The sequence below is a fragment of the Drosophila yakuba genome, chromosome 2R (genome assembly GCF_016746365.2).
Source record: "Drosophila yakuba strain Tai18E2 chromosome 2R, Prin_Dyak_Tai18E2_2.1, whole genome shotgun sequence".
NCBI classification, from domain to species: Eukaryota; Metazoa; Arthropoda; class Insecta; order Diptera; family Drosophilidae; genus Drosophila; species Drosophila yakuba.
In genome coordinates this window covers 21,424,914-21,434,468 of record NC_052528.2, presented here as the reverse complement: position 1 = coordinate 21,434,468, position 9,555 = coordinate 21,424,914, and the positions used below count along the sequence as shown (strand labels likewise).

At 48.5% G+C, this 9,555-nt stretch overlaps 4 protein-coding genes across 5 annotated transcripts; 1 reads left to right on the top strand and 3 right to left on the bottom strand.

Annotated features, from left to right (window-relative positions):
• Nucleotides 1–110: 110 nt before the first annotated feature.
• Nucleotides 111–1,427, bottom strand: LOC6531737 (serine protease snake). The gene is made up of 3 exons (XM_002092491.4): nucleotides 1,117–1,427; nucleotides 847–1,054; nucleotides 111–782 (listed from the first exon to the last, which is right to left on the bottom strand). The coding sequence occupies exons 1-3, from the start codon at nucleotides 1,367–1,369 to the stop codon at nucleotides 167–169; spliced, it is 1,077 nt and encodes a 358-aa protein (XP_002092527.1). The 5' UTR covers nucleotides 1,370–1,427; the 3' UTR covers nucleotides 111–166.
• A 132-nt stretch (nucleotides 1,428–1,559) lies between these two features.
• LOC6531736 (mediator of RNA polymerase II transcription subunit 23) lies at nucleotides 1,560–6,990 on the bottom strand. Its single transcript, XM_002092490.4, has 15 exons — nucleotides 6,876–6,990; nucleotides 6,720–6,813; nucleotides 5,701–6,665; nucleotides 5,555–5,641; nucleotides 5,290–5,492; nucleotides 4,856–5,232; nucleotides 4,617–4,791; nucleotides 4,071–4,559; nucleotides 3,688–4,014; nucleotides 3,406–3,629; nucleotides 3,268–3,350; nucleotides 3,065–3,212; nucleotides 2,339–2,996; nucleotides 2,137–2,277; nucleotides 1,560–2,073 (listed from the first exon to the last, which is right to left on the bottom strand). Exons 1-15 carry the CDS (start codon nucleotides 6,918–6,920, stop codon nucleotides 1,728–1,730), a joined length of 4,362 nt encoding a protein of 1,453 aa, XP_002092526.2. The 5' UTR covers nucleotides 6,921–6,990; the 3' UTR covers nucleotides 1,560–1,727.
• Nucleotides 6,991–7,077: 87 nt separating this feature from the next.
• Nucleotides 7,078–8,386, top strand: LOC6531735 (probable GDP-L-fucose synthase). The gene is made up of 4 exons (XM_002092489.4): nucleotides 7,078–7,272; nucleotides 7,326–7,440; nucleotides 7,498–8,055; nucleotides 8,114–8,386. The coding sequence occupies exons 1-4, from the start codon at nucleotides 7,148–7,150 to the stop codon at nucleotides 8,279–8,281; spliced, it is 966 nt and encodes a 321-aa protein (XP_002092525.1). The 5' UTR covers nucleotides 7,078–7,147; the 3' UTR covers nucleotides 8,282–8,386.
• Nucleotides 8,320–9,445, bottom strand: LOC6531734 (OCIA domain-containing protein 1). Of its 2 annotated transcripts, none has more exons than XM_015196049.3 (3): nucleotides 9,214–9,445; nucleotides 8,668–9,157; nucleotides 8,320–8,609 (listed from the first exon to the last, which is right to left on the bottom strand). In XM_015196049.3, the coding sequence occupies exons 1-3, from the start codon at nucleotides 9,271–9,273 to the stop codon at nucleotides 8,383–8,385; spliced, it is 777 nt and encodes a 258-aa protein (XP_015051535.1). In that variant the 5' UTR covers nucleotides 9,274–9,445; the 3' UTR covers nucleotides 8,320–8,382. The 2 variants fall into 2 exon arrangements, with proteins under 2 accessions (XP_015051535.1, XP_002092524.1); XM_002092488.4 differs by having other exon boundaries at nucleotides 8,320–8,606; nucleotides 9,214–9,434.
• Nucleotides 9,446–9,555: the final 110 nt, after the last annotated feature.

The window sequence follows — 9,555 nt, the reverse complement described above, 5'->3', positions numbered from 1 at the left end:
ACCGGATCTGGCAACGCCGAGAGCTCAGCTTAGGTTTCAGGGCCCCCAAAACGCCGATTTGCTTTGAATTCATAAATATCTCAAAGTAGTTGTAGTATTTATTAAAAATATTTGTATTTTAAGACGTTTATTCTTTTTATTACGACACCTGAGTTTTCCAGCGCAATCAATGGCCCCACACGATGCTTTCGATCCAGTCGGTGTAGAGATGGACTTTGGTGTAGACGCTCGGGAGTCCTTGGGAGCCACAGACCAATCCATACGAGACAATCCCGATCACCTGCTTCAGACACGGATACAGCGGATGCTGCACGAAGATAGGGCCGCCGGAGTCGCCGTTGCAGGTGTCCGCTTGCGTGGACATGGAGCCGGCACAGAACTGGGTGCGTGTATCGATGCTGAAGCGCAAGCGCTTCTGGCACACCTCGTTGCTGAATCGCTGGAGGTTGACCTTCAGCAGGTGGGAGGACTTCACCCCGTCCGCGGTGAATCCCCAGCCGGCGGCTGTGACCTGCTGAGCATCGTTGCCGCTGCTTGGCGGAAGGCAAACCGCCGCCACATGGTCATTGAATTCAGCCGCTCGATCCAGTTCCACCAGGGCAATATCGTTTTTAAAGCCCTGCTCCTCGTCTTCAGTGTCATAGCCAGGATGCACCACATAGTTAACCACCCGGAAGTCCTGAGCCAAAGCATCATCGGTGGTGCTGTTGTAGTCCAACTCCCCCAGGCGAACTACAAACTTGGGCGAATCAAAGTTGGGGTCCAGTCGTTCGGCCTTTGACCTGGCAATTGAGTGCACAAATTGAAGGGGAATCACTCAGGAGGAGAGGCTAGAGAGCCACTTACTCGTCCGTCTCCAGGCAATGGGCCGCTGTCAGTACGAACTTGGGATGAACCACGGAGCCACCACAGTCCCAACTAATGTCGGACTTGTTGGGCAGATGAGTGCCGATTAGGGCCATGAAGGGGAACTCTTTGCCGGATGCCTTTGTGCCGCCCACAATGAAGGGCGTGGACTGGCAGGCGGATCTGCCCTCATTGTATTGCTTGCACTCTGGAAAAATGTGCTTATTCAGATGGCATAAATCAAAGGGAATGGTTGCAGTCACTCCTCACGCTTCTCAAAGGGCCTCGTCTGTTCGACAGGCTTCAGATTCTGATGATCCAGCGGTATGGGACAGCAGACAATGTCGTTGAACTCGTCGCAGTACTTGACTTCGGCTCCAATCAGGTGCTGGTTGTAGAATATCACTGGGCAGTCGGTGGAAGTCAGCTCCTTGCACTCGCCCGTCCCATTGTCACAGTACTCGGCCACCACGCTGACTGAAACAATCAGCAACAGGCACTGGATTCCGGGAAGCGCATACATCGCAGTGCTCTGCGATCTCAACTGAGAACGCCACTCGAGGTTGCCAAGATCAACTACTACAGGTGATCATACAAAAGCTTTAAGCTTGACTCACTAAGCCAAGCCAAGTTACTAAGCCAAGCTTTTGATCCAAAAAGCTAGAAGGAGAGTTGGTCCGGCAGCTGTGAGCCCCACTGATAACAGCCATAGGTTATTTATAAAAAGTTTCTTAGTCTCTTGCTTAACATATCTGAGAACTGTTTGCACATTATATGGAAAATTAATAATGCAGTAAGCGGTACAATATAAGATAATACTACTTTTAACTTAGGCTTATGTCGTTATGTCAGCTCGAACTTAATTGAGAGTCTCACAAAGTCTAGTTGTGTCGCATGTTTTGCATGTGCTGATGCTGCTGCTGCTGCTGCATGTGCTGCATGTACATCTGTTGTTGCTGGTTGATTTGCTGCTGCTGCTGTAGGCCGCCACCGCTGCCCAGAGGAACGCTGGTTGTTTGCACTGCGTTTATTTGTTGCTGCTGCATTTGTTGTTGCTGCTGTTGTTGCTGCTGCTGTTGTTGTTGCTGCTGCTGTTGTTGTTGCTGCTGCTGTTGTTGCTGCTGATGCGGTTGCTGTTGTTGCTGATGCGGTTGCTGCGGCTGCTGCTGGGTTTGCAGTGGGGACTGCGTTTGACTTGTTATAGCATTACTGCTGGCATTGTCGTTGCTAAAATTTGAAAGAGTTCATCATGTTTACCACAAATTTGAGTTTGTTTTAAATTTTTCTTACATCTTTTCGGAGTGAATATCTTCCAAGTTAAGGTGGGTGATGAACCTAAGACGCATTTGTAGCAGGGGCCGTAGTCGCTTAATGATCGCTTCCGATTCGTTCTTAATGATATTACCCACATGTATATATTTAATGTGGTAGCTGAAATGATAGAAACACATTGGCTTAGTCCCTTTTCAAGGGATATTGTGTATATGCTTACAGGAAATCGCAAATCTGGTCCATGTACTGCAAGGGCTTCGGACCATGTTGCTTGTCCACGATCTCGAGAATTTCGTATAGCAACACGGCAATGCCAGCCACAGCGTTCGGTTTCTCCAGCTCTATGCGCTGCAGGAAGGGTCCAAAGACATGGCACAGATACAGCAATTGCTGCTCGGTCCGCACGCATGGCTTTAGCTTCTCCTTGAGGTACCTGGTCATTGCCGCCAGCTTAAAGGCGCCCATGTGATGAAACACTGAGTGCGCTACTGCCAACACCACGGCGTAGGTCTTCTCCAACATCGCCTCGCGCACTGTCTTAAAGTTAAACAACTCGAAGGCATTGAATCTGTAGGTCCAATTCAGCATATTGGGTGTGTTGAGCATATCCTGTAGGCGATCGTATATGCCACTCCAGTAGGGTTCTGGCAATGCAGCCAGAACAATACCCACAGCATTGATATAGCTGTGAATATCCTTCTGCGGAATAACCGCATATCCGCTGACTATAACATCAATAAGGTTGCTGGCCACCAATGGCGGTGCCACCGGCAGACCCAGCAGCTCCACGCAGGTCACATAAAGCGCATGGGTTGGGGCATTTGGAAACTCATTGAAACGCCAGTCCGTGGAATAAAATACATTTTTTCCACTGATCGCTGCAAAATGAAGAGGGAACATATGAATGTAAGAACACACCATAGTCTATTTCCAAATCCTAACTTACTGTCTGCAAGTCTCCTGATCAAACTCATATAGTAGCTCAATTCGGGGGTCCAAAGAGAGTCTTGGCTTTGCAAATACACCTTATACGGCTCACTAACACTCCAGTTAGGCGGACGAATCTCACTGAAGGCGCTGGTAATAGCACCAACCTGGAACAACACAGCATATTAGACAAAGGAATATCATATTTATAACAACTCCTACCAGTTTCTTCTTTAGCGCAGGGCGATCACGTAAGATTCGCTCATAATAATGGAGAGTATTGTACAGATAGGTAATAGGACGATCTGCAATTCAAAGTCTTGAATGTTTTGAAAATCTTGAAAGCAACTTTTAACATACCATGAAACTTGTAGAGTATGCTCAGATGATCCAAAATGAAGCCCAGTATCTGGTGGACATTTGTAATTGTAAGTTCGATAAATCTGTGCACAACCACATCAAGAACGGGTAGAAATCGCAGGCAGACATTGCTGAAGTACACAGGCAGCGGAATCTGCGAAGCTGACTCGTCCAAGGCGAACTTCTCAGGATACTTTTGATGGAATGACAAATGCTTGTCCTGCCTAAGAAAGATAAACATTATGCTTTTGTGCTCCTAACCAAATCAAATGTGCAACCTACCAGTTGTTCTGCTTCCAGTGATCAGGATTATTGTCCTTGCAGAACTCCTGAACACGATTTCTCAGCTCACTGGCTTTTAGCAACAGCAGCTGTATTATCAAAAAGCAGACTTGAGCCTCGTTACCCTCGTGCGTTCGTAGAGCGAGGCAAAGCACAACCCTATCGATGGTCACAACATTGAACTTCCAGATCATGTTGTTAATCGTGTCGACGCACTTGTGAATAAAGTCGCGGCCATCCGATGAGCTAGCCACCTCAGCCACCAAATAGTCACAAAATTTGCGCAAGTGAGTGGACAAGGCTCTCGCGCTAATACCCTCTAAGATTCTAAAAAGAAATAATGGTCAGAGAAACGATTATGTTTATATCAAAGTGTTACGTACTTGTAAGCCACTGGGCTTATGTTCTCCGTCTCCCAAATTATTTTGAACAGAAGGCAGAGGAATAAAGGATTTGTAGTTGGACGCAGGAAGTGCGCAATTATATCATTTTCGTTGGTCATGGACGTCCAGGTTCGGTATTCCTCTTCCACGGCCTTCTTCAACTGCTGCTTGTTCTCCGTAGGCTGATTGTTTTGCGTAAAGTACTCGTTTAAGGCGGGCGGAAAGCATGCTAGGGAATGCATAGGCCACGAGTGTGGCGTGTGCTGAATGATGTTGGAAAGGAAGTCTTTGCACCACCCCTGCATCTCATCGCCACCACCATGTACATGCATGGATCGAGCTAGTGTAAGGATAAGGACTCTGTTTAGCTCTTCGCTCTCATTAGAGGCCACGGCTCCGGGAGACTTGTCGTTAAAGTAACGCGAAAACTGGGGCTGAAACTCGGCGGATCCAATGCTGGTTATCAGACGCAGAGCGGTAGATTCAAAACTAAACGAGTGAACAAAACTTAGCATAATTTTTATACTTCACAGACCTATAACATACCACAAATTAAGCTGCATCTTGTTTGTCTGCGGTACGGAGGACAGGGAATGGAGAAGAGAAAGCAATTGAACGCGGTAGTGAGTAGGCACATGATGCAGTCGGTACGAAAACATCTCCATCAAGGTGTGCAGCATGGCCCACGCATGGTGTTTAAACACTGTTGGCATCAATTGACCTTTAGGGAAATAAAAAAAAAGTCATAAGCATATAGTTAGATCAATACCACAGGTTTTACTTACTCAAGAATCCCTTTATGCCGAGTGACTCGATTTCTGTATAAACTAAAAGTCTGGCATATGTTTCCAGTAGCGCTGCCGCTGGAACTTGACCCTTGGTTTGGGCCTGCTTCAGCATCTGAGTTACGAAGCTGTGAATTAACGACATTTTGCTGTGCACGGTTAGGCTGTCCAGAACCGTGACTGAAAAAGTTACGGCTGGTATTTGGCCTCCGTTTGGAGATTTTGAAGTGCCATTTAGAGCATCCAGCAGTAGGCCCATGGGACGACCAAAGTACTCCTGATTCGTCGAGTATGCATTGCAGATGAGAATGATACGGAAGTCGTTTCCTAAAGTCATGTTCATCATGGTGTTAGCGGTGACCAGGTGCTGTAGAAAGCTGTCGATTAAGACGTTAATATTTAAGCATATAGCAAAGGAAAGATAGAGGCTTTACTCGTAATGGTTTTTCAGTGCAATGGGCAACGGTCTAGTAATGTTCATATTCTCCACTCGTGCCTTTTTCATCAGGTGAATCCACACGCAAATGGGAGCCATATGGCGAACCATAGACGACTTGTTGATATCGGGCAGCTTAAGTGGCTCTAGCTCGGGATAGAGTAGGTCAAACAACCTGAACACAGGCAGGAAATTGGTGATCTAAAAATAAAAGCCATTAAAATTGGAATCGATCAGTTAGGGAGCAGGACTTTTGTTCTTACAGGATTTTTCTGTATGCTTCCGGATATAAACTGCAAAAGAATCCACATCAGTTGATCACGGCCCTTGCGGAGCTCCAGCTTGGAAAGCTGTAGGTGGAGAGTAGTTGGTTACAAGAAAAATTGGTTTTGATTTTCCAAGGACACACCTTTTCGTGCAGGGCCAACACTATGTGCATAAAGCTCACGAATTGGAACAGCACAAAGTAAATTAGTTGTGAAGAGAGATGCAGCCACACCCACTCGTAGGGCGTGATCTGCTCGTCTGAGGAGTTAAAGCCACTGCCCGCAGTGGCGTCATTCGCCTCCGTCATTTCCATGGCCTGTACTATGAGATTAACCAGCTGCTCTTCCAAGGCATTGTAGCGCTGCTTCTGATGCTTTTGCAAGTTCAGCATTTGAGAGACCATTTCCCTCGAGTAGGGCTGCTCCAAAACGTAGCGGAGTAGCGGCTTTTGCTCCTCGAGTAGCTCTGGCTCGTAGGGGAGGCTGCCCTTAAAGTTAAACTTCAGGGTGTTGTGGTCCAGGCGCCAGGAGTTCATCATATGATCGGCGTAGCCGAAATGCTCTACGATGGGAAGCATGCTGGCATGCCCGATGATCGAAACCATTTGGGCCGTGGTGCGGAACTCCTCGACAAAGTCGGTCATCAGTCGGTTGAGTTTCCAGTGGTAAGGAAACGGACGCATAATCTCGTTGGCAATGAAGTAGGCGGGCAGCAGGCAATTGTTGCGATCGAAGATGAAGCGCAGTATATCCTCGACGGCCAACAGCTGCGGCATGTAGGTCACGTTGACGTTCAGGGGAAACCACTGAGCCTTGTCGCGGCACACCTTCATGATCTCGCGCACACCCTTGTAGTCCACTTGGACGATCACGCGCTTGATCAGCCGGAAGCTCTCGATCCAGAAGGTCTTGTGCTCGAAGTCCAGTTTCTCGCACATCAGCACCTTGTCGCAGAGCATCCTGGCGGTGATTACATGTGCATCCACCAGCTTGACCAGTGCCGCCATCAGCACCTTAATGTGATAGCCGGAGGCGCCGGCTGCGCGCAGCAGGTAAAGCCGAAGCACCTGCTCACGGTTCTCCTGCGCCACGTTCCCAAAGGCGGTGACTGAAACAGATAGTTTGTACCGAAATCCGAATCCCAGCAGGCCGGCTTACTTACCCAAATCATTGGCAAAGCTGGTGGCCCGCTCATGTTCGCTGTTTGGCTTGAATACAATGACGCTGACGAACGCCTCGTCAATGGAGTCCACCTTCTGCAAAGTGGAAAGCGTTGATAAGTGGGTGAGGTTTTCGGGGCGCATGGTTTCACTATTACCAAAAACTCGTTGACGGTGTCTATGACTTGCGTTTCCATATCCATTTAAATTGTTTTTCGCATTTCCGACACCGCATAAACAAAAACTACCTGTCCGCAGTGTGACCAAAATGGTGCGGAGAAAATAAACTAGAAATCGCTTGTACTGATAACGAATCATAGCTAAATGGCCAAACAGACAGCACTGACCAGCCGGCATTTGACGAAACTGGTCACACTGAGCAACAATTAAGGAAACTAGTTGATTTGATTTGTGGAATCGCACAAAAACAATGAAAAAAGTACTGGTCACAGGTGGAACTGGGCTGGTGGGCAAGGCTCTGGAGGCAGTGATCAAGGAGCAGTCCCCAGCGGATGAGCAATGGTACTTTGCGGGCTCTAAAGATGCAGATTTGACGTAAGTTACGGCGACACTATTTCAAACAGATCCGTAAACAAAGATCTCCACAGAAATCTGGCGGCCACGCAGGCACTCTTCGCCCGTGAGAAGCCGACGCATGTTATCCACCTGGCTGCAATGGTCGGAGGCCTGTTCCACAACATGAACAACAACCTTGACTTTCTGGTGAGCTCCGGGACGCATAGCTGATAAGAAAACCACTTTCATGCGAATCCATTTCAGCGCAACAACCTGCTCATAAACGACAATGTCCTGCAAACGGCACACGAACAGGACTGCGTCAAGGTCGTGTCCTGCCTGTCCACCTGCATTTTTCCGGACAAAACCAGCTACCCCATAGATGAGACCATGGTGCACAACGGACCGCCACACCCCTCCAACTATGGCTACTCCTACGCAAAGCGATTGATAGACGTGCAAAACCACGCCTACCATGATAAATATGGCCGGCTATACACCTCCGTGATTCCATGCAACATTTTCGGTCCTTACGACAACTATAAGCCAGAGGTCAGCCACGTCATTCCGGGCATGATCAATAGGATGCATCAGCTGGTTACGGAGAAGCTTGACGTTCCGGAAAGCGAAAAGGTTTTCACCGTTTTTGGAAGCGGGAAGCCACTGCGGCAGTTCGTATACTCTCTAGACCTGGCAGAGCTGATGATCTGGGTGCTTAGGAACTACGAAAGCGTGGAGCCCATCATTCTGAGCGCGGACGAGGCACAGGAGGTGACTATCTTCGAGGTGGCTCAGGCCATTGCAAAAGCATTTAATTTTAAGGTGAGCTAGCGTGGCTGATTTGTGACTCGGCATAAGATTAACCTCATTAATTTTTTAGGGAAAACTGGTCTGTGATACGAGCAAGGCGGATGGACAGTATAAGAAGACTGCATCTAATGCCAAGCTTCGCTCTCTCCTGCCGGACTATGCATTTACAGACTTTGAAACGGCAATCGAAACTTCGGTTAAGTGGTACAAAGAAAACTACGATCAGGCCCGAAAGTAATTCAATATTCCAGTCGCAACAAATGTAAATAGATAACGTTTTTCCACAGAGCTTTATGCGCGCTTTATGTCCAACAAAATAACAATACCTAGTATGCAAGCTTAATCAGTCCAGGAGTCGCCGTATTGGTTCTTCCTCCCAGCGGGTTCACTTCGTGCCTGTTCCACGGGCCGCTGTTGAACAGGAACTGGTGGTTCATAAGGACGCGAGTAGGGGCTCTGCTGGTGCTTCGAGTACTCTTCTCGGTTCCTTCGTCGCAGGTCTTCGTATGACTGACCCGGCTTAGACGGCTCCAAAGGCAGCTCCGCCTCTAGCATCGAACCAGCTGCTGGGAAGGAGGATGCATTGAAACATAATGGAGGACGAGACGGATGGGATAAACTTACAGTCCAGGGTGGGGCGGTAAATATCGTCCAGACCGGACAGAGTGGGACGCGATTCCGTGTCCAGGTTGAGAGCAGTGCTCCTCCCAGGCTGATACGCCTCATCGCTGTAAACGTCCGCCGAGCCCGAGGAGAATGGGGCCAGAGTAAGGGCCCTGCCCAGATTCTCGTCCGGTGTAATGGTGCTGATTACCCCACCGCCCTGCCTCCGCTGGCGCAGCATCTCACCCAGGTGGGAATTGGGAAGGCGCATGATCTTCTCGGCACACTTCTGCTGGTAACTGAACTTGCCCACAAAGTAGCCCAGAATGACGCCCATCACGACCTTGGGCACGGCGCCGTATTTGCCATGTCCCTGCAAATAGCCGTTCTTAACGCCGAAGTAGGCCAACAGACCCAGTCCAGTGCCGAAGGGCAGACTGCGCTGGAAGAATGACTCCGTGTTGCACTCACGTAACGCCTTCACCTCCTCCGCGGAGAACTGATAGTCCGCCTGAAAAGGATGCGAACATTTAGGAAGTGGCAGTTTAAGGCACACAGTGCACTCACCAGGGGGTGGGGGGTGTGCTGCGGCGGATGCCCAGAGCCATCGTTCAGCGGGGAGTCCATGGTGATACAATTTAATGTACAATTTGTGAAATGTATAACGGACCAACTACCGGCGCAGTCGACTTGCCAACCCTGGTCGCCGGCGAAACTGCCCAGAGATTTTTATACATCTCCAGATCTAGAGATGGTCAATCTATGCACGATGGTTTCGATAGTAGAACTTCGTGTACACCTTGAATTTCTTAAACCTTCTTTACGAAGTTACAACTAAAGAACAAAAAACTTAGTTTATATGGGACCTTAGTAAACATGTCACATTTTGTAACATGCAAAGTTAACGTT

Coding starts and splice junctions, on each gene's coding strand:
- LOC6531737 (XM_002092491.4), bottom strand. CDS start 1,369: ATGTATGCGCTTCCCGGAATCCAGTGCCTGTTGCTGATTGTTTCAGTC. Junction 1,055..1,116: donor GACGAGGCCCTTTGAGAAGC/GTGAGGAGTGAC, acceptor ACATTTTTCCAG/AGTGCAAGCAATACAATGAG. Junction 783..846: donor CATTGCCTGGAGACGGACGA/GTAAGTGGCTCT, acceptor CTCAATTGCCAG/GTCAAAGGCCGAACGACTGG.
- LOC6531736 (XM_002092490.4), bottom strand. CDS start 6,920: ATGGATATGGAAACGCAAGTCATAGACACCGTCAACGAGTTTTTG. Junction 6,666..6,719: donor CAGCTTTGCCAATGATTTGG/GTAAGTAAGCCG, acceptor TATCTGTTTCAG/TCACCGCCTTTGGGAACGTG. Junction 3,351..3,405: donor CATACTCTACAAGTTTCATG/GTATGTTAAAAG, acceptor TTTGAATTGCAG/ATCGTCCTATTACCTATCTG.
- LOC6531735 (XM_002092489.4), top strand. CDS start 7,148: ATGAAAAAAGTACTGGTCACAGGTGGAACTGGGCTGGTGGGCAAGGCT. Junction 7,441..7,497: donor ACAACAACCTTGACTTTCTG/GTGAGCTCCGGG, acceptor AATCCATTTCAG/CGCAACAACCTGCTCATAAA. Junction 8,056..8,113: donor CAAAAGCATTTAATTTTAAG/GTGAGCTAGCGT, acceptor TTAATTTTTTAG/GGAAAACTGGTCTGTGATAC.
- LOC6531734 (XM_015196049.3), bottom strand. CDS start 9,273: ATGGACTCCCCGCTGAACGATGGCTCTGGGCATCCGCCGCAGCACACC. Junction 9,158..9,213: donor AGCACACCCCCCACCCCCTG/GTGAGTGCACTG, acceptor CATCCTTTTCAG/GCGGACTATCAGTTCTCCGC. Junction 8,610..8,667: donor TTACCGCCCCACCCTGGACT/GTAAGTTTATCC, acceptor CCTCCTTCCCAG/CAGCTGGTTCGATGCTAGAG.